Source organism: Rana temporaria, chromosome 9 (assembly GCF_905171775.1).
Source record: "Rana temporaria chromosome 9, aRanTem1.1, whole genome shotgun sequence".
Lineage (NCBI taxonomy): Eukaryota > Metazoa > Chordata > Amphibia > Anura > Ranidae > Rana > Rana temporaria.
The window spans coordinates 44,820,193-44,847,252 of NC_053497.1; the positions used below are offsets into that span (position 1 = coordinate 44,820,193).

Here is a 27,060-nt window from a genome sequence, read left to right on the forward strand (position 1 = left end):
AGCGTTTAGCATTTTTGATCCATTGAAAAAAGAAAAGAAAACGATAATAAAACGCTAATGCAAAAACGTTAAAAAACGTGGAAAGCTACTGCCGTTTTTATAACATTATTTTAGTGTCCAGTGTGCATGGAGCCTTACAATTGTGCTCTGTGACTTTTCTGTTAAAAAATAAATAAAAAATTGTGCTCTGTATAAAATATTTTGAATGTAAAAAATAAATAAATAAATAAAATATTTTGAAAGTAAAATTGTGCTCTGCATAGCAATAGTCAGCCAGTAAAGTTTTGTTTAGTGCAGGTTACAAAAGGAGAGTTTAAAGCAACTTTCCTGCGAAAGATAACTGCTTGCAGCGCCCAGTAGGCTACTTGTTAAATGTAGTTTTTGGCCTCCCTGTAGCCAGGGGGAGCAACAGTTGTTTAATAGTGTCTGTTCTGGGTTCTGCTGGTGCAAACTCGGTTACTTTCCCCTGTATCCCACTGAGCTATGCTGGGATATAGTGGGTGGAAGAACACAGACTCTGGCCTGCAAATTAATACCACTTCAGCCAATCTCTGATCAGTGGAGTAATGACCAGCAGGGGGCTAAGAGGGGTATAAATAGGCTGGAACCCAGAACAGAGGTCTTATATTTAATTTCAGGGGGAGTAAAACTCAGTCTGAGACCTGTGGCATCCTTTGACAGAATCTTCAGCATTTGACACTTCTGGATGTGTTCGAGTCTTGATCCCTCACTGAGTGCTGTGGTTCCCCCCACCAGCCCCATATCACTACTATGTTCCAAAAGCAGGGATATACAATTAGTGGATCTTCAGCTGTTGCTGAACTACAAATCCCATGAGGCATAGCAAGACTCTGCCAGTCACAAGCACGACACCCAGAGGCAGAGGCATGATGGGACTTGTAGTTTTGCAACAGCTAGAGGTCCGCTAATTGCATATCCCTGATCTATAGTAACAAAGCAACCAACGGGAGGAACCACAGCATGCAACAAAGGATGCTGGCATCTGATACATCTGGAACTGTTAGATGCTGAAGATTCTGGGCCAGATTCTCAGAAGAGTTACGACGGTGTAACTCAGGAAACACCGTCGTATCTCTGTTTTTGGCCCCGGGTATCTATGCGAGTGATTCCTAGAATCATTTTCGCATAGATACGGCCAAGATCCGACAGGTGTAAGTCACCCGAACAAATTTGCGTCGCGTAGTCGTCGCGTACGTCGTTTCCGTAAGGTTACCCCTGCTATATGAGGGGTAACCTTACGCCAGTCCGCCGTATGCCATGTTAAGTATGGCGTCGGGTCCACGTCGGCTTTTTCCGTCGTTTTCCTAAGTCGTTCACAAATACGACTTTACGTCAATGACGCTCACGTCGGCGTCATTGACGTTTTCCGTCGTGAGCTGGAGCATGCGCACTGGGCTATTTTTCCGCCCGGCGCATGCGCAGTTCGATCTTCGCGGGGGCGCGCTTAATTTGAATACAAGCCGCCCCCTTTGAATTACGCGGCCATACGCCGGGCCATTTACACTACGCCGCCGCAAATTATGGAGCAAGTGCTCGGAGAATACGGCACTTGCTCCAGTAAGTTGCGGTGGCGTAGTGTAAATGGCTTACACTACGCCAACGTCGATTCTATGAGAATCTGGCCCCCAGTTGAAAGATGCAGCTCTTGAAGGCAGCTGAGTTAGGAAAGTCAACCAGAACGGGTGATTATAAAGAGACTTTTTTTTTCAGGCAGCCTTTGTTTCTCCTCAGTAAGCTGTTCTGGCTGACTAACCCCCAGCCAGAACGGCTCGGGTGATGGGGGCAAGCTTACTGAGGAGAAACCGGAAGTGAGAAATTCAGACAAAGAAAAAAACATTTCGAAGGGAAATTGAAGGAAAAGGTAAGTGAACCAACAATGCACTAGCTTAAAAGGAACCTATTTAGAAAATAAAAAACAAACCTTTACAACCCCTTTAACCCTTCTTTAAACCCCTTTTTCAACAATTCTCTTGCCCCCTACAAAGCTGGCCATACAAAAAGAGAATTTTGGATTGTTCTTGATGATTCTGATTACATTTACCTAGTAGGTGGGCATGTTGACCCCTCCTGCATAACATCCTTTGATTAAAAAAAAAAAAAAAAATCAAAGGAGCCAGACACAATATTGTCTCCTGAACAACGACTGCGTCATAGCAAATGCAGCAGCTGCCTGGGTTTTTCGGCAGTCGGTGGCATCAGTTGACAGAATACAATAGCTGGAGATTCAACCACCTGCGCTGTTTAGCATGGAATATAGAAAGGTGTTGGATTTTTTCCACTTAGCCTGCAGACTGAAAGGGTGTGGGGAGCATGGTGGATACAAAATGTTAAGGCCCGTACACACGATCGGATTTTCCGACAACAAATGTGTGATGGCAGGGTTTTTGATCGGAAAATCCGACCGTTTGTAGGCTCCATTGGACAATCCGGATTTTCCGACAACAATTGTTGGATAGCATGTTTTCAAATTTTCCGACAACAAATGTGTGCACGCATGCTCCGAACCAATGCTAACCATAAGACAACATTAGCAGAAGTTGCCCAAAGGGTGGCACTAAAGAGCTGAAAAAACACGTAGTACGTCTAGTACGTCACTACGTTCCTGTTTGTTGGCTGACAAAATGTTGCCGTCTGTATGCAGAACAAGTTCACGGCCAACGCCCTTCACACAAAATTCCACGGATTTGTCCAATGGAAATCCAATCGTGTGTACAAGGCTTTAGGCTGACATTTCTGTTTTTGTATAGTTGTACATTGTATACAATGGTATCTACATCAATCAATGTATTCCTTTCAGGTCAGCCAGCATCTATGACAGTGACATGGACAACCTTCAGTTGGACTCCTTCTATGGTAGAGTTTAGTTCTCTTCCAGGACCCCCTTCATTTAACCTCACGGCTTATGGTGAGACAACCTTATTCGTGGATGGAGGACCGATGAAGAGGAAAATGTACATCCATCGGGTTACCCTGAAGAACCTGATTCCTAGCCAGAGATATGGTGAGACTTGGGTCCTAATTAGACAACATGATGCTCAAGGCCATAGGTGTGCGCAGCCTATTGCATTAGGGTGTGCAACCCAAAGCTCAAACATATTTGCATGTGTATATACAGTATACTGATGGTGCCAGCAGAGCGGTGGACGGTGTCAGTAGGGCAGAGATTGGTGTCAGTAGGGCAGTGGACAGTGTTAGCAGTTTTTTATTTTTATTATATATTTATTTTATTTTAGGAGCCCCATTAGGGAGCTTTGGTGAAATATCAGGGGCCTATTTCTGTGCATTACTGCATGTTTAAAGCAGTATATTCCAGTGTGTTACTGCACTTTTAATGCAGCATATTTCTGTGCATTAGTGCACGTGGTTAGTGCCGGTTCACACTACAGCGACTTGGGATCCGACTTGTGTCGCCCCCAAGTCGCGCGACATGAGAAATTCCATTGAAGTGAATGAGAGCCGTCTTAATGTACTCGCTCCGACTTCAGAAAAGGTTCCTGTACTACTTCAAGGCGACTTCTAGGCAACTTCTAGGCAACTTGTACCCATTCATTTCAATGGAAGTCGCCTCCAAAGTCGGATCACTGTCTTAACTGAAGCAACTTTACAGGAAAAGAAAATGGTTTAAACCCCTCCCTCCCACAGAGCTGATTATTCTGTGATTGGCCACAGCCAAAGTCGCCTGTCCTGGAGGCAACTTTAAGTCGCGTTGTAAGTTGCTCCAAGTCGCGCTGAAGTCGGGTTGCCCCTGTGTGAACCGGCACTTACTGTGAGGCCTTGTACTCACGAGCAGACATGTCCGATGAAACCGGTCCGCGGACCGTTTTCATCGGACATGTCTGCCCGGGGACTTCTGTTCGATGGCTGTACACACCATCGAACAGAAGTCCGCGCGTAAACAATACGCGGGGCGTGTCCGCGGTGTCGCTGTGTCGATGACGCGGTGTCGCCACGACAATGACGCGGCGACGTGGGCGGGCCTGCCTTTTAAATGCTTCCACGCATGTGTCGAAGTCATTCGACGCATGCGAGGGATGGCGGGCGGCCGGACATGTACGGTAGGTCTGTACAGACGACCGTACATGTCCTGTCCGATCCGCCCGAAAATGGTCCGCTCGGGCCTACACACGGCCAAACATGTCTGCTGAAACTGGTCCGCGGACCAGTTTCAGCAGACATGTTTGGTCGTGTGTACGGGGCCTAAGGAGTAGCCTTCTACTGTATGTTTCCTCATTAAAAAGTAGGGCACATCTGTTTATAAGGTCATTGCCTTGCAGTCATCTATTCCATTTTTTTCTTCTTTGTTTCTCAGTTTACCACTGTGGCAGTTCTCTTGGCTGGAGCCCTCAGTTTTATTTCCGGGCCCTTTGTAATGACCCATCGTGGGGACCACACTTGGCTGTGTTTGGAGATATGGGAAATGAGAATGCTAAGTCACTATCTCGGCTCCAGAAGGAAACCCAGATGGACATGTATGATGCCATACTCCATGTGGGTAGGTAAGAGTTTGAGAGTTTTCATGAAGGTGTGCATTTCCGGGGCAAATGTGGCAGACATTAAAAGTGTAGCAGACATTAAAAAAAGTAAAAGTAAAAAAGAATAATGATAATAAAGGGCCCCCCTGGAGCAGAGAACCGGGGGGGGGGGGGATGCTAATGCGCGATAATAAGCGGGGGGGGGGGGGGCTTATCAGGCCACTTACAGGTGTATTGCAAAAAATAAATAAACCGGGAGGGGGGCCAGCCGGGCCTCTAAGGGGCCTTGGGGACCATTGAGCAGGAGGGGGGACCATCGGGCCTCTTACAGGTGCAATGCCTGTACCCTCCTGATGGCGGCCCTGCCCCTAGGACAGCTGTGTCATCATCCACCCCTGTTCTGCAGTTGACTGTATTGTTCACTGTATTGTTCCCTTGGACTACAGGAGAGTCAGGATGCCCACTAACACACAGCTCCTTTCTCTATCTGCAACGTAAAGAGCGTCCTGACTCTCCTGTGGTCCAAGGGAGGGGGCGAGCACGATACTCCACACCGGGGAGAAAGCCTCGCATTACTGCGTGGAGTTACAGACAGAAGAACAGGAAGTGAGGATTTCTCAGAAGAAATAAGGACATTTAAAAGCAAAATGGAAGCATGAGGTAAAGGAAGGAGGACTGCACTAAGGTAAAGGAAGCTATTTAGAGAGAAAAAATTGTACCATTACAACCCTTTTAATGCATGTATTATAGAGAATTATTTCTATAGTAGATGTTGTATCAGTTGTATGATTCAGTTTTCCAACACAAGTCACATATATACATCAACTCTTTTTTACCTTTCTTTTGCAGGCGATTTTGCATATGATATGGACAAGGTAAAATATGTTCATGTTCTAATATATCTCAGTGCCCAGCGTATGCAATTAACAAGCTTTTACAATTACCATCTATAATACTCCTGTTATTTTCCATGCTTTACTCCTTTTATTGCTGAGAGTCCGTCATTTGCACCCATTTATTATTTCATGTGTGCCACCTAAGGTTAAAGTAATATGTTGATGCTTTGTAAATACAGAATACAAATAAAGCTGTATTATTGATGATATAAAATAAAGTCTTCTTCTTACTTTAAGGATAATGCTCAGGTGGGTGACGAGTTTATGCGTCAGATCGAGTCAGTGGCCGCCTACATTCCCTATATGACCTGCCCTGGAAACCATGAAGAGGCCTAGTAAGTGCAAATTCTTGTATTCACACTCGTGTTTCCAGATGTGACATTTGGTTAAATTACATGCAGGCCTATCCACTGTTTAAAATGCTACTGTTTTGAATATTGTTCTTCAGCAGACTAAGGGCTAGATCCACGTAGCGGATTGTAATTTTAGTCCGGCGTAGCGTATCGTATTAACGCTACGCCGCCGCAACTTTGAGAGGCAAGTGCTGTATTCACAAAGCACTTGCCTCTAAAGTTACGGTGGCGTAGCGTAAATCTGCCGGCGTAAGGGCGCGGAATTCAAATGTTAAAGATGTGGGCGTGTTTTATGTTAATTTTACTTGACCCGAAAATGACGTTTTTTCTGAACGGCGCATGCGCCGTCCGTGGGGGTATCCCAGTGCGCATGCTCCAAATTAACCCACAACAAGCCAATGCTTTCGACGTGAACGTCATTCTACGCAAAGCCCTATTCGTGAACGACTTACGCAAACAACGTAAATTTTTCTAAATTTGACGCGGGAACGACGTCCATACTAAACATAGGATACGCCTCATATAGCAGGGGTAACTTTACGCCGGAAAAAGCCTTACATAAACGACGTTAAAAAATGCGCCAGCCGGACGTACGTTTGTGGATTCGCGTATCTAGCTAATTTGCATACTCGACGCGGAAATCGACGGAAGCGCCACTTAGCGGCCAGCGGAAATATGCACCTTAGATCCGACGGCATACTAAGACGTACGCCAGTCGGATCTAGCCCTGCTTCAGGTGTATCTCGTTTTGTGGATACAAAACAAAGATACGCCGGAGCAACCTAGCAGTTACGCGGCGTATCAATAGATACGCCAGCGTAACTGCTTCGTGGATCTGGCCCTAAATCTTCCAATTCTTAAAGCCCAATTAAACCCTCACAATTGATTTCTGTAACACATTTGGGTGGCATATCGATAAATCTAGCCTTTTATTAAATATTTTTTTAAACAAAAAGTAAAAAAATTGAGGGGACAACCCACTCCAAAATAAAAAAAAATGGTGCCCCCCCCAAAAAAACATACCATCCCCTAATCCAGGGGTCTCCAAACTACGGCCCGCGGGCCACATCCGGCCCGCCAGGCCATTTCTTCCGGCCCGCAGCGTGAATCCTTAGTCCACCTGTTAGTTGTGGAACCTGCGCTGCATATTCGCCCCCGGCAATATGCAGCGCAGGTCCCGCAATCCCTCCCGGCGTCTCACTGTGTGTGTTGGCTGCTGGGACCACGGCATCCCAGCAGCCAATGAGGTGTTTAGGGCAGACCCGTTGCCGCCTCCCTGCTCCCGCCTCCCGCCTCGCTGTTAACCAGTAACGAGTGTGTAATACCAGCGGGGCGGGAGTCAGGAGATGCAGCAGGTCTGCACAGCCAGTGATGGAGAGTGGAGACGCGCTGGACACATGCAAGGAGGGGGGGCTGATACACTTGTGTGGGGGTGGGTTGAATGGCTCTGATGGGGCACAAACATCTGGGGGCTGATGACTCTGCTTGGGACACACGTGGAGGGGGGTTGTAGACTGACGGGGACACACATTTTGGGGGGCTGATGACTCTGATGGGGACACAAATGTGGGGGGGGGGGCTGATGACTCTGATGGGGACATACATGTGGGGGGGGGCTGATGACTGATGGGGACATAAATGTGGGGGGGGGGGGGGTGATGACTCTGATGGGGACATACATGTGGGGGGGGGGGGGTGATGACTCTGATGGGGACATACATGTGGGGGGGGCTGATGACTCTGATGGGGACATACATGTGGGGGGGGGCTCTGATGACTCTGATGGGGACACAAATGTGGGGGGGTGATGACTCTGATGGGGACATACATGTGGGGGGGGCTGATGACTGATGGGGACATAAATGTGGGGGGGGGGGGTGATGACTCTGATGGGGACATAAATGTGGGGGGGAGGTGATGACTCTGATGGGGACATACATGTAGGGGGGGGGCTGATGACTGATGGGGACATACATGTGGGGGGGGGGGCTGATGACTGATGGGGACATAAATGTAGGGGGGGGGGTGATGACTCTGATGGGGACACAAATGTGGGGGGGGGGGGCTGATGACTCTGATGGGGACATACATGTGGGGGGGGGCTGATGACTGATGGGGACATAAATGTGGGGGGGGGGGGTGATGACTCTGATGGGGACACAAATATCTGTGGGGTCTGATGGGGACACACATGTGGGGGGGGGGCCTGATGATTCTGATGGGGACATAAATGTGGGGGGGGGGGTGATGACTCTGATGGGGACACAAATATCTGTGGGGTTTGATGGGGACACAAATGTGGGGGTGCTGGTGGCTCTTATGGGGACACAAACATGTGAGGAGGGGGGCTGATGGCTCTAATGGTGACACAAATATGCAGGCGGGGGTGGGCTGTGATGGGGACACCGTGCAGGAAGACTCGGATGAATGATGGGGGGGGGGGGGCTCTAATGGGGACACCAATTTGTGGGGATAGCCTGATGAGTGATGGGGACACAGATGATTGGGGACACAGATGATTGGGGACACAGATGAATGGAAGGACTGATGGGGACACAGATGAATGGGGACACAGGTGGATGGGGAAACTGATGGGGACACAGATGAATGGGGACACAGATGGATGGGGACACAGATGAATGGGGACACAGATGGATGTGGACACAGATGGATGGGGACACAGATGGATGGGGACACAGATGGATGGGGACACAGATGGATGGGGACACAGATGAATGGGGACACAGATGGATGGGGACACAGATGGATGGGGACACAGATGAATGGGGACACAGATGGATGTGGACACAGATGGATGGGGACACAGATGAATGGGGACACAGATAATTGGGGACACAGATGGATGTGGACACAGATGGATGTGGACACAGATGAATGGGGAGACTGATGGGGACACAGATGAATGGGGACACAGATGAATGGGGACACAGATGAATGGGGACACAGATGGATGTGGACACAGATGGATGGGGACACAGATGGATGTGGACACAGATGGATGGGGGCACAGATGAATGGGGAGACTGATGGGGACACAGATGAATGGGGACACAGATGAATGGGGACACAGATGAATGGGGACACAGATGAATGGGGACACAGATGAATGGGGAGACTGATGGGGACACAGATGATGGGGACACAGATAATTGGGGACACAGATGGATGTGGACACAGATGGATGGGGACACAGATGGATGTGGACACAGATGGATGGGGGCACAGATGAATGGGGACACAGATGAATGGGGAGACTGATGGGGACACAGATGAATGGGGACACAGATGAATGGGGACACAGATGAATGGGGAGACTGATGGGGACACAGATGATGGGGACACAGATGAATGGGGAGACTGATGGGGACACAGATGATGGGGACACAGATGATTGGGGACACAGATGATTGGGGACACAGATGATGGGGACACAGATGATGGGGACACAGATGTATGGGAAGACTGATGGGCACACAGATGAATGGGAAGACTGATGGGGATACAGATGGATGGGGACACAGATGGATGGGGACACAGATGGATGGGGACACAGATGGATGGGGACACAGATGAATGGGGAGACTGATGGGGACACAGATGAATGGGGAGACTGATGGGGACACAGATGATGGGGACACAGATGAATGGGGACACATGATGGGGACACAGATGTATGGGAAGACTGATGGGGACACAGATGAATGGGAAGACTGATGGGGACACAGATGAATGGGGACACAGATGGATGGGGACACAGATGGATGGGGACACAGATGGATGGGGACACAGATGAATGGGGAGACTGATGGGGACACAGATGAATGGGGAGACTGATGGGGACACAGATGAATGGAGAGACTGATGGGGACACCGATGATGGTGACACAGATGGATGGGGACACAGATGGATGGGGACACAGATGAATGGGGAGACTGATGGGGACACAGATGATGGGGACACAGATGAATGGGGACACATGATGGGGACACAGATGTATGGGAAGACTGATGGGGACACAGATGAATGGGAAGACTGATGGGGACACAGATGAATGGGGACACAGATGGATGGGGACACAGATGGATGGGGACACAGATGAATGGGGAGACTGATGGGGACACAGATGAATGGGGACACAGATGGATGGGGACACAGATGGATGGGGACACAGATGAATGGGGAGACTGATGGGGACACAGATGAATGGGGAGACTGATGGGGACACAGATGAATGGGGACACAGATGAATGGGGACACAGATGGATGGGGACACAGATGGATGGGGACACAGATGAATGGGGAGACTGATGGGGACACAGATGAATGGGGAGACTGATGGGGACACAGATGAATGGGGACACAGATGGATGGGGACACAGATGGATGGGGACACAGATGGATGGGGACACAGATGAATGGGGAGACTGATGGGGACACAGATGAATGGGGAGACTGATGGGGACACAGATGAATGGAGAGACTGACTGATGGGGACACAGATGATGGTGACACAGATGGATGGGGACACAGATGGATGGGGACACAGATGGATGGGCACACAGATGGATGGGGACACAGATGGATGGGCACACAGATGGATGGGCACACAGATGGATGGGCACACAGATGGATGGGGACACGGATGTAAAGCCTCATGCACGCTGGAAGTTTAGCCCCGCTGCATGATGCTCCAGCGTTTAGGTGCCAGCAAAGAATATAGGAGCACCATCCAGTCCTGCTGTCAGCAGTAAGTCAAATTCTATTCTATTCTTCTTCTACTGTGGATTTATTTATAAATTATGTTTCCGGCCCGCGAATATGTGTGAAATATAGAATGTGGCCCTCGAAGTAAAAAGTTTGGAGACCCCTGCCCTAATCCGAGCATGCAGCCTGGCAGGCCAAGAGAGGGGGGGGAACGAGCAAGCGCCCCCCTCCTGAACCATACCTGGCCACATACCCTCAACATTGGGGGGGTGGTTTGGGACAGGGGGGGCACTCTTCCCCACAACCCTGGCTGGTGATTGTGTGGGTTTGTGGCCCCTAGATCCCACCCCCCTCAATGTGAATGAGTAGGGAGAACATGGTACCCCTACTCATTCACCAAAAAAAGTGTAAAAAATGTAATAAAAACCCACAACATATTTTTTTACATTCAGCTGTCAGCTTTTACCATCTAATGTTAAAGACGCTGGTGGCTGCCAGCTTCAAAAATGAACAGCTGCTTATGAAATTTGTAGTGAAAACTGAGGGGAAATTTGAACCGGATATGTGTGAACCTAGCCTAAAGCCTCGTACACGCAATTAAATATTACGACGGGAATTGTGTGTTGACACTCTGTTGGCCGAAAATCCGACCGTTTGTACACTCCATCGGACAATTGTCGGATTTTTCGCGGACAAATGTTGGATGGCAGGTCTTAAAATTTTCCGTGGACAACTGTGTGTTGTCAGATTTTCCGATTGTGTGTACACAAGTCTGTCAGACTAAAGTTCGAAGTACAAACACGCATGCTCGGAATCCATGCTCACCAAACATGACATTAGCAGAAGCTGACAAAAGGGTGGCGCTCAAGAGCTGAAAAAACATGTAGTACGTCTAGTACGTCACTACGTTCGTGTTTGTTGGCTGACAATTGTGTACCGTTTGTATGCAAGACAAAATCCAGGGACACGCCCTTCAGACAAAAGTCAGACGCTTTGTCTGCGGAAATCCGATCGTGTTTACAAGGCTTTAATGAGCTTTTTATATTTTACTCCAAACTTGTCCACTCTTCCACTCTCCAACAACACCAGCTGTGCTCTCATGTGGTATAGATGACCCACATAAAAATGTAAGGTCAAAAACAGCTCAAATTCTCTTTTAAATGGAATCCTGTATGTTCAGTGGATTATCTGTGACTTAGAGCACCAGTCCCCTGTACATGGAATCCTGTATGCCCAGAATGTTATACTAGTTGTGCTCCCCTCCTCAATACAGCACCAAGAAAAAAAAAAGAGCAAATACCATAGTGGACTTCATCCAAATAACTCCACCTCTACGTGTTTCGTCACATTGTTTTAACACACATGGAAGTGTTATAAGGCGTGAGCAGGGAGAGCACCAGTCCCCTTTACATGGAATCCTGTATGCCCAGAATGTTATACTAGCTGTGCTCCCCTCCTCAATACAGCACCAAGAAAAAAAAAAGAGCAAATACCATAGTGGACTTCATCCAAATAACTCCACCTCTACGTGTTTCGTCACATTGTTTTAACACACATGGAAGTGTTATAAGGCGTGAGCAGGGAGAGCACCAGTCCCCTTTACATGGAATCCTGTATGCCCAGAATGTTATACTAGCTGTGCTCCCCTCCTCAATACAGCACCAAGAAAAAAAAGAGCAAATACCATCGAGGACGTCATCCAACTAACTCCACCTGTACGTGTTTCGTCACATTGTTTTAACACACATGGAAGTGTTATAAGGCGTGAGCAGCTTGTTTCATGTAAACTCATTTTTTAGTGTAAAGAAAATAGCAGTGCAAAGATTTATTGTTTACAGAGTCCCGGTTTTCCTGTAGGCTGACACAACCCCCCCTGAACAGTGCGATAATAAAACATGCTCCTCAAGTAGTAAGTGCTGTTGATTTATACACTGTTCAGAGCTAGAGAGCCGCTGTTCGACTTTCCAGATCACTGCAGCATTGGATATTTTACCATGGCTGCTATACAGCCAATTGTGAGGGTTTAATTAGGCTTTAAAGCATGACTTCCCACCTATTCTACTTTTTGAGTTTTCTTTTTATTTGGGGAGCAGGTACCGAGTTTTAATGGGTTCCTGCTCTCACTTCCGCTTGAACCTCCTATGCGATCGGAGTAGAAGTTTTCCTCTCTTTGCCCGCAACCTTCTGGGAAACGTTGCAGGTCCCAGAAGGTTGTGGGTCCATTCAGAAAGCACAGCACAGCTCGTGCATGTGCATTAGGAAGCCTGTGTCTGGAGCTGCAAAGAGTCACAGTCGGCTTCCCTTAGTAAACATGCCAGTGCTGGGAACTCCGAAGATTGGCGAGGAACCATCCTGGGTAGGGTTGCCATCTTTTCTTCAAGCCAAACCCGAACACTTTAGCGGCACAGGGCACTTTTTTTTCCGTAGAATACACAATAGGATAATAAAAGACCTGGGGCACCTTTGGGTGCCTCAAGGAGAGTGGTAATGCAGCGCGCTGCGGCAAACAGTGGGCGTGGCCAAACTGCTCTTGCTGACATCGTGGCTCCCCCTCAGTGATGCCAAACCTGCCCCCAGACAGCGGCCCGCATCTCCCGAATGGAAACAGATTTTTGTGTGACTACCTCAGTTACTTGGGGAGCCACAGCCCAGTCTAAATAATGTGTCCGGGTTACAGGCAGACTGAATCCCAGACACAAGATCCCAAACCCGAACTGTCCGGGTGAATCCTGGACAGGTGGCAACCCTAATCCTGGGTGAGGACAGTGCTGGAGCCGTGGACAAGTACGTTTTTCCTTTTTCAAAGTCAGCAGCTACAGTATTTGAGGATTTTTCTTTAACTACTTGCCGACCAGCCGCCAGTTATACGGCGGCAGGTCGGCTCCCCTGCGCGAGAGCCCGTAGCTCTACGTCGCCTCACACGGTGCCCCCCTGCTTGTCCCTGATCCCGATGCGCATGCCCGGCGGGTGTGATCACCGCCAGACACCCACGATCGCTCGTTACAGAGCGAGGATCGGGAGCTGTGTGTGTAAACACACAGCTCCCGGTCCTGTCAGGGGGAGAAATGTCTGACCGTCTGTTCATATAATGTATGAACAGCGATCAGTCATTTCCCCTAGTGAGTCCACCCCCCCCCCCACACTCAGAACACACCCAGGTAATAATTAACCCCTTCCCTGCCCCCTAGTGTTAACCCCTTCCCTGCCAGTGGCATTTTTATAGTAATCCAATGCATTTTTATAGCACTGATCGCTATAAAAATGCCAATAGTCCCAAAAATGTGTCAAAAGTGTCCGAAGTGTCCGCCATAATGTCGCAGTACCGAAAGAAAAAATCGCTGATCGCCGCCATTACTAGTAAAAAAAAAAATATTAATAAAAATGCCATAAAACTACCCCCTATTTTATATATATAATATATATATATATATATATATATATATATATATATATATATATATATATATATATATATATATATATATATATATATATAATTTTTTTTTTTTGGGGGGGATATTTATTATAGCAAAAAGTAAAAAATATTCATTTTTTTCAAAATTGACGCTCTATTTTTGTTTATAGCGCAAAAACTAAAAACGGCAGAGGTGATCAAATACCACCAAAAGAAAGCTCTATTTGTAGGAAAAAAAGAACGCCAATTTTGTTTGGGAGCCACGTAGCACGACCGCGCAATTGTCAGTTAAAGCGACGCAGTGCCGAATCGCAAAAAGTGCTCTGGTCTTTGACCAGCAATATGGTCGGGGGGTTAAGTGGTTATGAAGACTAAAAAAACACTTTAAAACCTGTCATATTAATTATCTTATATTAAAAGATCTGACACTATCCTATTAAAACAGCAGTTTTTGTCATCTTTTTGTTTTTCAGCAATTTCTCCAATTATCGCATGCGTTTCTCCATGCCAGGAGTCACAGAGGGCCTGTGGTACAGGTAGGAGAGCACTAGGCAGAAATGACACAATGATGCATGAAATGTACATGTGACCTTAACATTTATACATTGTTCTCTCTCCAGCTGGGATCTTGGGCCTGCTCACATTATCTCGTTTTCTACAGAGGTTTATTTCTACCTGAAATATGGCCAAGAATTGGTGGCGGAGCAATTTAAATGGCTACAAAGGGATCTGCAGGTTAGATGCACACTGTTGTTCTTCAGTCTCCACCTATGTCCTAGATCATGGTCTTGTTTTTACGATGCATACTTTTGGAATCATGGTTTGAGTAGATGTGTATGAATTGTTTTTGGAGAATAAGGATATATTTTATGCCGCGTACACACGGTCGGAATTTCCGACAAGAAAAGTTTGATGGAAAAAAGAAATGTTCCTGGACTGCCGCACTCTGATAGGCAATTTATTGAAACAAAATAAACAAAGGATAAAATCCAAAGCTGTATAAAATCCGAAAAATCATGCTATGACTAAGCATCTATCCATGATGTGAAACATGTAAGCTTTTTTGTCCCCTATGTCCACTTTTTACCATTGATTGCAATGTTGCATGATTTTTTGGATGTTATACAGCTTTGGATTTTATCCTTTGTTTATTTTGTTTCAATAAATCGCCTATCAGAGTGCGGCAGTCCAGGAACATTTATTTTTTCCACGGATCAGCGCAGAGTTTGCACCTGTCAGTACTACAGGGCGGGAGCACAGCATAGGTCGCAGGGCTTGGAGCGGTACACTTTTCCAAGAAAAGTTTGATGTGAGCTTTTGGTCCGAAATTCCGACTGTGTGTGTAGGCCCCATCTGACTTTTTCTGTCGGAATTTCCGACAGCCAAAATTTGAAAGCGGGTTCTCACATTTTCCGACGGAAAAAGTTCTTGCCGGAAATTCCGATTGTCTGTATGCAATTCCTACGCGCATGCTCGCAATCATTGAACTTCATTTTTCTCGTCTCGTTGTAGTGTTGTACGTCACTACCTTCTTGATGCTCGGAATTTCGTGTGACCGTGTGTATGCAACACAAGTTTGAACTAAAATTCAGTCGAAAAAAAAAAAAAAAGGTTTTCTTGTCAGAATTACAGATCGTATTTGTGTCACTTTGAAGGCACATTCAGGTCAAAAACTAATATCTTTCAATTTAGAACCCAACTCCAGCCACAACTTTTGATTTTGTTTGGGATACAGCAGGGGAGAGTTTTTATTGCCGTCAGTATCCCTATTATTTAAAACAGGAAATGTCAGGCTGCTGAATGCAGGTTTATATGGAGAACACATCTCATCAATGATAGCATAAAAAAAAAACAATAAAAAAAAAAACAGTAGAAATACAAATATTTGGCCCTGATGTAGCCCCAGAAACGTGTTGGCCATAGTGGATTGGCGCTTCTGCCATTTCTTATCTTTGCGTAGTGTAGTCAGTCTTCACAGCAAAAGGTGAAGTACTGTTAGGTGTATTACCATGATCTGGGCCAAGTATCCCATAATTAGGGCTGGATTACCATCATTGAAGCCTGTAGGCACCCGAGCCCTTGGTGCCCAAAGCAACATATTAAAGCGGGAGTTCCGCAGGAAAACTTTTTTTTTAAATACGTTTTTGTGACGCTGATGGTACAAAAAAAATTGTACTCACCAGTCTCATTGTCGCAGCCGCTAGCAGAACGATTTCCCCCAAAAGTGTATTTTATAAAAATTTGTGATGGCCATCTTAACTGCGGGCACTCTGAAGCCCTCCTGTGTAATCTTCCGGGATGCGGTGAATGCTGTCCCAGCATTCACCGATCTATCCCGCGCATGCGCAGTGTGACGGCGAGCCGCGCCGTCAACACTGCATAGTTGCTAGGACAACGGCCGGCAGCGTCCTGAAAAGGACACTCCCTGCTGTGACTAGCAGACAAGCAGACAATCCCCTAATCCATTGCGGTGAAAGTGACACGCCCAGTCCCGCACCGCTAGAACCCGGAAGTGCCAGGTCGAGGAGGCAAAAATAAGGTATGGAGATTTTTAGAATTTTTTTTAACAGGAACTCGTTATGTCCCACGGGGGGACTATTATTTAAGACAAAGTCACTAAATCGGGTGAACCTCCACTTTAAATATGTGATAAAAAATGTCCAACTTTCCTCTTTTAGGAGGCCACCAGCAAGGCTCGTCGTTCTGAGCGCCCATGGATCATCACAATGGCACACCGTCCGATGTATTGCACCAATTTTAACAGTGATGACTGTGCCAAAGTTAACAGCACGGTGAGTAGAATATCCAAGCTTTTTGTGAATCTTATTTCCAGGATGGACTTCGATCAGTCAACTTGAGTACAACTAGCCTGCTGGATTTTATGTTATAGCCACTAGCAATAATCGCTGTGATAGCCCCCCCCCCCCCCCCATGGAGAACACAATGGCTCCACAGGTGGGATTCTCCTGTCAGCACTGTCTTTGTTGATGGGGAAATAGAGCGAATTTGCGCCTAATACGGCCAATCCAATCACGCAATCCAATTGCAGAAGCTCCTCTTCTATGTAGTTGTTGGCAGATAATTATATCAGATTGCAACATATATTGTTAGCTTAAAGTGTACAGGCTAAACTTTGTCATGTTTATTATTATCACTGAGAGTGAAAGTGAATAAAAATCACAATTTTAGATTGTCACAAGAACAGGAATAGAGGGGAAAATCTTCTATTGGGGACCCTGGTGACAAACAGGGATTTCTTCACTTTGGAAGGGTTTCCTCACACTTCCTGTTTTGGCTATGGGACAGGAAGTAAAGGGAAATCTTATCGAAGGGAGACTGACAGGGTTCATAACCCTCCCTTAGGCTGGGTTCACACTTGTGCAAATTGGATGCGGTTTTCTCTGCATCCAATTGGCATGACAGGAGACTGCGACTGGCTCTCAATGGAGCCGGTTCACACATCTCCGGGGGACGACTGGGAAGCGAATTGCACAGGAGTCCTGTGCGGCTTTGGCTCCATTTCAGGTTCGAATTCAGTAAAAAAATTGGGCCTGATATGTCACTGAAACAGAGAACAGGGACACACCGGACCCCCTGCTGTCAGCCGCATGTGAATCAATTGTGAACCCAGCCTTATGCCTTGTACACATGATCAGCGTTTTTTTTCAGCGGAAAAACGGCTGAAATTTGTCTTGCATACACACGGTCACTCAAATCTTGGCTGAAATTCCGAACGTCAATAACGCGGTGACGTACAACACGTACGACGAGCCGAGATCCAATGAAGTTCAATAGGCAGTTTGGCTGTTCTGCTCGATTCTGAGAATGCGCATTTTTTTTGCGCGTCGTAATTGCATACAGACGAACGCGATTCGCAATAGGATTTTTTCCTGTCACAAAAATTGAGATCCTGCTCTTAATCTTTTCTTGGCAGGAAAACTGACAGAAAAAGTGTGACGGAGCATGCACACGGTTGGTTTTCCTGACAAAAACCTCACATTGTACTTTTCCTGTTAGAAAAACCGTGTGTATGAGGCATTACTCTATCCAAAATGAAAACAGTTTTGCCTTTAGTTCTATTTTAATTGTCTATCTGGTTTTACAAATTGAATAGATCGATAAAGTTGGGTACACATGGATTGAAATTCAGTAAGTTCAGCAGGGACCGGACAAATTTTGATCTATGTGTAGCTCTCTCTCTGTGACAGAAACCAATCATTAAAATGAACAACAAAAGAACACCGCTATGACTAAGCACCCCATAGTGGTGGGAAACATGTCAGCTTTTCATTGATTCTGTGCCTCTGATGTCTTTGTACCAGAAGAATTTTTAAACTGTCTTCAATAAAGGTGTTAATAGTGAGTGCGTCCGTCCAGCCTTTTCTTCGACTCAATCATTAAAATGGTTCTGCTGGTAAACTTTCTTTAACCACTTGAGATCTGCGCTATGGTCGAAAGACGTCCACAGCGTGGCTCTCAAGTGCCGGGTGGACGTCCCTGGACGTCCTGCTGTTGTTGTTCCCTGTGCGCGCCGCTGGGGGCGCGCGGCGGGGAAACAACGTGCCCGGCGCATCGCTCGGGAGCCGATGCGAGTGTCTGGCGGCCGCGATGTCCGCCAGACACTCGCGATCGTCGGTAACACAGCAGGACACACAGAGCTCCACGTGCTGTGAGGGAGAGAGGAGACCGATCTGTGTCCCTTTACATAGGGACACAGCATCGGTCACCTCCCCCAGTCAGTCCCCTCCCCCCACACAGTAAGAACACAAGGAGGGAATACATTTAACCCCTTCCTCACCCCCTAGTGTTAACCCCTTCACTGCCAGTCACATTTATACAGTAATTAGTGCATTTTTATAGCACTGATCGCTGTATAAATGTGAATGGTCCCAAAATTGTGTCAAAAGTGTCCGATACGTCCGCCGCAATATCGCAGCCCTGACAAAAAAATCGCAAATCGCCGCCATTACAAGTAAAAAAAAAAAAACATAAATCTATCCCCCATTTTGTAGGCACTATAACTTTTGCGCAAACCAGTCGCTTATTGCGATTTTTTTTTTCTACAAAAATACGTCGAAAAATACGTATCGGCCTTAACTGAGAAAAAAAATAGTTTTTTTTAAAAAAAATTGGGATATTTATTTATAGCAACAAGTAAAAAATATATATATATTTTTTTAAATTGTCGCTCTTTTTTTGTTTATAGCGCAAAAAATAAAAACCGCAGAGGTGATCAATTACCACCAAAATAAAGCTCTATTTGTGGGGAAAAAAGGACGCCAATTTTGTTTGGGAACCACGTCGCACGACCGCGCAATTGTCAGTTAAAGCGACGCAGTGCCGGAAGCTGAAATTTCGCCTGGGCACGAAGGGGGTTTATGTGCCCAGTAAGCAAGTGGTTAATAAGCAGCTTGCAGCCAATCGGCTATAGCGCTAATCAGTTTATTATGATGGCGGAGAGTCCCCGCTGTCAAAATACAATGTCCTGGCGAAGGGGAATACTGCATCCACAGTGCTTGTGTGGATGAAGGAATCTGTTTAAAGCTTAAAGCCTAGTACACATGGGCCGAATGACGGGCGAGATCAGCCAGTTCAATTAAAACCGGCTGACATTCGGCCCGTATGGACGGCAGCCAGTCCAACAGAAGCCGGACATTCAGCTGGCTTCTGTTGGATGAGCATGCTGGAAGACCAGCAGCCTTCCTGGCTCTAGATTAGCACTCTCAGCCAATGGCTCTGCCCAGGGCTGTCAGGTTTTATTTTTTTCGTTCCAACCGCTGGGTTGAACGAAAAAAAAAAAAAAAAACGAGTGGCGTGTTCTTGGCCTTAACCTCCCTGGCGGTATGATTCTTTCAGAAAAAAGGTGCTGAAAGCGGTACCATTATTTGCCAGGAAATTTGGCGTTTTATACTGTAGGCCTGTAATTTTTAGAAATAACTCACTTAAATCTGACCAAACAAGAGACTAATAGGCATCTTTTTTAAAAACAAAATTATAAATTATAATATAATAAATAATTATAAATAATTATAACAAGTAATAATATAATTATAATAAAAATGATTCAATAATGTAATCAAATCAAAATCACTGAAATTTGCTCAGTTGCAGAATTGTCGCTGTCATTATTATTTTTTTTTATGACGAATTTCCCCACAAATCGCTATCGCACAATTCTGCAAGTGATTATAATTTATTATCGCTGTTTTTTAGCTGCTCTAAAACTATTTTTGACATAAAGGGACACTTTTGGTTGCTATGGACAATCTACAGTTTGCAGTCAGAAAAAAAAAGTTTTTATTATATAAAAGTACATGTAGGACACTGGGCAGACCACTAGGGACAAAGGGTGTGTGTATTTTTTACATACAGTACTGTAATCTATAAGATTACAGTATACTGTATGTAATGTGTTTGTTTATGTTTTTGAATTTGGCGCCGTTCTCCGCTCCCGTGCGTCGTAACGTCGCAGGGAACGGAGATCGGCGTCACACAGAGGCACTGTGTGAATCGAGCGAGGTCCCGCTCGCTCACACAGCGTGGTGGCATCGCTGGATCCAGGGACAAGGTAAGTAAACACTCCCTGTGGATCCAGCGAGGCAAGCCCGAGTCTGACTCGAGGTTACCGCTCGCAGCTGGAAAATCTAACCCCGAGTCAGACTCGGGAATACCGCCAGGCAGGTTAAGTACAACTTCAGGTGACATAGTTTATGTAAATCTAAAGGAGATTGCACAGCTGATGGTGTAACCGATTTGATCACGGAGTGGGGAGCGGGAAATCCACTTTGCACTAGTAGTTCACCCAAATAACATCTATATAAGACCAAATTCTTTATACTTCTAACATGTACAGCAGGCACTTTTTTTTTTTTAGGCTGTACATACCTTATTATCGCTATTTTCAATCCGGCTTCCGGGTACTCACTCCCGCAGGAGTAGGCGTTTCTATGCTGAGCCGCAATGTAATCTGGGAATTCGCCCGCGATGTCCTTCAGAAAAAATTCCCCCCGGCGGATAAGGCCCCCCCCCCGTATTGCTTAGGCGCGTCACGAGAGTCACAGAGTTTCCGAAAGTAGACGAACATGTAGAGCCGCGAGTCAGCTCTATACGGCACCAGCGCAGTCAGCTCTACATGTTCGGCTACTTTCGGAAATCTGTGACTCTCGTGACGCGCCTACGCAATACAGGGGGGGCCTTATCCGCCGGGGGAAACTTTTTCTGAAGGACATCAATCATCTGGGCGAACTCCCAAATTACATTGCGGCCCAGCATAGAAACGCCTACTCCCGCGGGAGTGAGTACCCGGAAGCCGGATTGAAAATAGCGATAATAAGGTATGTACAGCCTAAAAAATAAATAAATAAAGTGCCTACTGTACATGTTAGAAGTATAAAGAATTTGGTCTTGTATAGATTGTATAGATGTTATTTGGGTGAACCTCCGCTTTAAATACAAGATTTCTGCAGGTGCATGTGGGACTTGTGTTGCATAGAATGCCATGTAAATCCTCCTGTTATGTATCCAAGTTACCTTGTCTCCTGTAAGTCATATTGTCTCCATTGCTGATGAGATATCTTGCTGTGTGCTCTGTTTTTCAGATACGTACTGGACTACCGGGAGGCCAGTATGCACTGGAGGATTTGTTCTATAAATACGGTAGGTGTCGCTTGATTTAAAACATCACCTAGTTAAGATGGCATCTATTCTGTATAACCGGATGGGATGAAATCTCCAGTCCTGGATCTGGGTTTTGAGACTCAGCGGCGCACGATTTGTTCAGGTGTGTGGGCCTGATAGTAGAGTAAGGCCGGATTTACACTAGTGCGGTGCAAATTTCAGCTCTCTTATCTCTGCAGAGAGATAAGAGAACTGTTCAGCAGATCCATTGCGTTTTAGCTGCAGATTAGCTGCGAATTTGGAGACCTGGGAGAGGGGAGAGGGAGGGGGGGAAGTGTATTGAGTTGAATGAGAGAAAACCTGAAGAGAAATGAACACATCTGCGAATCAGCTGTGTACCCATAGAAGATAATGGGCCTAAATTCGCACCTGAGCCGCACCGCAAGGCCTAAAATACGCACACGTTTTTTCGGCAATGAGCAGTGCGAATGCATCGCACATATGTGAACCAGCCTCATTGAAAACAATGGCCCGGATTCAAGAAGCAATTGCGCCTGTGTAACCATAGTTACACAGCGCAATTGCTTACTTGCCCCGGCGTAACGAATGCTCCTGATTCAGGAACCTCGTTCCGCCGACTGCAGCCTAAGATATGCTGGCATATCTTAGGCTGCATTCTTGCAACGGCCGCTAGGTGGCGTTCCCGTTGTGCTCAGCATATAGTATGCAAATTGCATACTAACGCCGATTCACAACGTTACGCGAGCCCTGCGTACGCAGTTTACGTTGTTTCCGTACGGCGTCTTTCGCGTAAGGCTGCCCCTGCTATTAGCAGGGGCAGCCAATGTTGCGTATACCCCGTCGTTCCCGCGTCGCGAAATTTCAAATTTACGTAGTTTGCGTAAGTGATTCGTGAATGGCGCTGGACGCCATTCACGTTCACTTTGAAGCAAATGATGTCCTTGCGACGTCATTTGCCGCAATGCACGTCGGGAAAGTTTCCCGACGGAGCATGCGCTCTACGATCGGCGCGGGAACGCGCCTAATTTAAATGATTCCCGCCCCCTACGGGATCATTTAAATTGCGCGCGCTTACGCCGGGCATTTTTCCGGCGCGCCCACGCAATTTACGGAGCTACTGCTCCGTGAATCAAGGGCAGCGCAGTAAATTTGCGGGGGCGCAGGGCAAAAACGTTGCCCTGCGCCTCCGTAAAAAAAGCGCAATTGTACCTGAATCTAGCCCATTGTATTTAGAAATGTTCTGCATATTGGATGCGGTTTAAGCCGCACTCAATTCGCATAGGTGTGAACCCGGCCTCAGGGTTCTGGGCTCCACCCTCCCGACGAGTGCAGGTGTGCACTGGACAAGACCGGCGAGTGCTTGTGTGCACAGTGGAAGCCAGAGACCCAAGTCCGAGGATCAGAGCAGTGAGGGGCTTCTATCTAAATTTACGGTGTTGGCAAGGGAATAGTCTGTAGGAGACAGACAAATGCCTAAAGTGGAAGGCCTGAGCAGCACTGCTGTATGTATAAGCCAGGAGGCTGAATTTATCATTACCTGTATGGATGGTGAAAATCCCCTGCGAGGGAAAACCTTTGATTTTGCATAGCATACTAGCTCATTATGAATAACTTACCCGAGAACAAAGCCCCCGCAGCCTCCCTCGTCTCCCTCTCCGGCGGCGACATTATTTCCGGGTATTGCGGCTCCGGCGCTGTGATTGGCCGGAGCCACGATGGCACCACTGCGCTGCGCTGGATATCTCCATGTGTTGACGTCATGCGGCACATGTGCATGCTGTTGCTTCAGTTGTACTGTGCCGTTCCCGGCGGCTCACGCACAGTACAACTGAAGCAACAACATGCACATGTGCCGCATGACGTCAACACATGGAGATATCCAGCGCAGCCTAATTATAGGCTTGCCTGTAGTTTAAACTGGTTGTAAAGGGTTAACAACCACTTTAAAAATCCAATGAAACTTTAATATTGAACTTTTTGAATACTTTTTATGCTTTGTTTTTCCTACCCTTTTATTATTTTATTTTCTGAGTAAGGAGAAGTTTTTCTTCAATAGTTAATAAAGTATATTATGGATTTAATGCTTTATGACATGAGAAGTTATTGAATTTAGTTTTGGCCATTAGGGGTTAAGGAACCTAGAGGCAGGATGAGAGAGTTTTTAAAGAGAGTTTCATCTAGACATGTGCACTGCCGTTTGTTATTTTCGTTTTCTTTATTTTTTCGTAAATTCAGGAAATTCGGAAAATTCGTTTTTCCCGTTTTTGTTTCAATCGTTTTTTTTTATTTTTTCGGAAATTCGTAAATTTCTAAAAAAAAAAAATGTTTAGTTTTTTTACTTTTTTCGGAAATTCGGGAAATTGTAGGATTTCCGAAAAAGCAAAAAACGGAAAAAACGAATGAAACGAAAAAAACGAATGAAACGAATAAAAAAAAAAGAATTTTCAGAAATTTCGAATTTCAAATTTTTCAATTTTCGAAATTTCGAATTTTTGACATTTCGAATTTTTCAATTTTCGAATTTCGTATTTTTGAAATTTCGTATTTCGAATTTTTCAGTTTTTCGAATTTTTGAATTTTCGAATTTTTCAGTTTTCGAATTGTTAAATTTTTAAATTTTCGAATTTTTAAATTTTCGAAATTTCGAATTTTTTAATTTTTGAAATTTCGATTTTAGAATTTTTCAATTTTCGAATTTTCGATTTTTGACATTTAGAATTTTTCAATTTTCGATTTTCGAATTTTGGACATTTCGAATTTTTCAATTTTCGAAATTTCGTATTTTCGAAGTTTCGGAAATACGAAAATTCGGAAATACGAAATTTCTAATTTTCGAAAATTGAAAATTTCGAAATTTCGAAAATTAAAAAATTCCAAATTTCGAAATTTTCGAATTTTTCAAATTTCGAAAATTGAAAAATGTTTCAAATTTCGAATTTTTCTATTTCCGAATTTCGAATTTTCGTATTTCCGAATTTCGAAAAATTCCAAATTTGAAAAATTCGAAATTTTAAACATTTTTCAATTTTCGAAATTTCGAATTTTCGAAAATTCTAAATTTGAAAAATTCTAAATTTGAAAAATTCCAAATTTGAAAAATTCCAAATTTGAAAAATTTGAAAATTGAAAAATTCGAAAATTGAAAAATTCGAAAGTGGAAAAATTCGAAAATGGAAAAATTTGAAAATGGAAAAATTCGAAAATTGAAAAATTTCGAAATTTTCGAAAATTCGAAAATTCGGAATTTCGAGAATTCTAAAATGCTAAAATACGAATTTCCGAAATTCGTAAAAAAACGGAAATTCGAAAATTCGTAAATTCGAATTTTCGGGAATACGAAAATTCGTGAATTCAAAATTTTCGTAAGTCCGAAAATTCGTAAATAAAAAATTTGTAAATACGAAAATTCGTAATTAACGAATTTCCGAATTTTCGTAAAAAAACGAATTAGAAACAAAACGAATTGCACATGTCTACATTCATCCACCAATAGCCTTCCTTGAGAAAGATTAGTGTTTACCAATCGAAATGCGTTGAATTAGCCTTCAGATCGGCTGAATTATTTTTGGCATCAATTCAGGAAGGTAATGGAAATGCTTCAATTTAGGTCCATGCTGATTTGATTGAACAATTAGGGCCAGCTCACACCATAGAAACGCCGATCCAGATGTTTTTCTGCATGCGTGTTTTTGATGCGTTCCAGTGCATCCCTCCTCTTTTTTTCTTAAAGCGGGGTTACGGGCAAAAACAAATGTATTTTATTTTTGCAATCTCAATTACATTATTATGAATATTCATTAAAACATATTAATAAAGCACGATCGGTGCATAAACAGTTGCAAAAACTTACCTGATATCATCTCAGGGATCTTGTGACCGTTTCCATCATAGCTGTGGGCATTATGAAGCCCAGTTCCTTCCTGGATTTCCCTAGAGAGGTGCATGCTGGGATTTTTAGGCACAGTAATGCCCAAAGACTCCTGGGAAATGAGTGTCATCATTTCCCAGGAGGCAATAGGGTCTTAGTACAGGAAGTTCTACCACCGCGGACTAGGAACTAGGCAGATTACAAAATCTGCCTAGTAACAGCCATATAGAAGTGAGTAAAAAAAATATATTAAGATTTTTTTTTTTTTTTTACATTAAAGGCAAGCTGTCCATAAAAAGTTTGTTTTAAGGGTGGAACTCTGCTTTAACCTTAAATAAGGACATGTGTGTTTTAGTGCGTTATACCGCGTTCCACTACAGCCCAGTGCAGAAAAAATGCAGCATGTTAAACTTTTTTTTTTCTGAAACTGACCACACTGGTGTGACCATTGAAAACCGTATAACCTACTATCCATGTTTTTGATGCAGAAAAAAAAAAACGCACTGGACTGTGGTGTAAACTGGCCCTCAGTCTTTGCACCCCCTGTTCTGCCTCATCTTAAAGGACTCTGCATGTTATATATAGCAGATATTTTTATATCAGGCAAAGCTTTTGCAATCTTTAGTCATCCAGTGCCCAGTGTAGTATCAAGTCTACCTATTCTTTTCTAACCTTCTGAATGTAAGTCCTAGCTAGGGATGAGCTTTGTATGAGATCGACTCGAACATCGTATGTTCGATCGTTCGTCGAAATAAGAACAAAACGGGTCATTTGCGCCAAATTCGAGTTACGTTTCACAGACCATAATTTACTGCCGCATTGCTGGCTGATGAGTGGCCAAGCATGCACTATGACCCGCATGCTTGGCCAATCACAGCTTGCAAAAAATGGAGAGCCATAATTGGCCAAAGCCAGGATGGCTTTGGCCAATTATGGCTCAGGGGGTTTAGTACACGCCCCACACTATAAAAGGCCGCCTGCAGGTCAGCCTCATGTAGTGTGTTGCGGTGGTTAAGAGAGGACAGAGAGTGTCATTTTTTGCAGGTAGATAGAGCAGGCAGGCAGGCAGGCTAGTCAGTTAATGTTACAGTGTGTAGAGGATATATATACATCCCAGGTGTTGTACATATATTTATACACTGTATAGTTTAGCTAGATCAGTTCTTCCTAATTTACTGGCAGGCAGGTGATTGTGCTAGCTGCAGTATTCTTACGTGGTTTTATTACCTGTGTCCTCTGTAGTTTGCACCTAAAGCTACTTGGTGTGTACTGGCCGTGTGCTCTGTAGTTTGCACCTAAAGATTCAGGAGCAGCGATTTTAATGATGCTTAAATAAAAAAATATGAAAAATTCCTTTAAATATTGTACCTGCTGGGTGTCTATAGAATGCCTGTGAAAACGTCTTTGAGAACCCGGGTCTTGCCCCAGGGAACATGTATCAATGGAAAAAACGTTTTAAAAACAGTAGTCCTGAAAAAAAAAACGACCGTTTTTAAAACTTTTTTTCCATTGATACATGTTCCCTGTGGCAAGACCCGGGTTCTCAAAGACGTTTTACAACAATAACTTCATATTGGGCTTTAAAATTAGCACTTTTGAATTTGAACGTTCGAGTCCCATAGACTTCAATGGGGTTCTAAATGTTCGCGCAAGCGGTCGGTCCATTCGAAG

At 45.0% G+C, this 27,060-nt stretch overlaps 1 protein-coding gene across 1 annotated transcript in view; it reads left to right on the top strand.

Moving 5' to 3' along the window:
- The window catches only part of ACP7 (acid phosphatase 7, tartrate resistant (putative)), a 44,707-nt gene that overhangs the window by 6,975 nt on the left and 10,672 nt on the right, over positions 1 to 27,060 (top strand). The window contains exons 3-10 of the mRNA XM_040323348.1: positions 2,819 to 3,022; positions 4,331 to 4,513; positions 5,343 to 5,368; positions 5,627 to 5,724; positions 14,357 to 14,419; positions 14,504 to 14,618; positions 16,562 to 16,675; positions 21,482 to 21,539. Coding sequence (XP_040179282.1) covers positions 2,819 to 3,022; positions 4,331 to 4,513; positions 5,343 to 5,368; positions 5,627 to 5,724; positions 14,357 to 14,419; positions 14,504 to 14,618; positions 16,562 to 16,675; positions 21,482 to 21,539 — 861 coding nt within the window. The remainder of the gene's footprint in view (positions 1 to 2,818; positions 3,023 to 4,330; positions 4,514 to 5,342; positions 5,369 to 5,626; positions 5,725 to 14,356; positions 14,420 to 14,503; positions 14,619 to 16,561; positions 16,676 to 21,481; positions 21,540 to 27,060) is intronic.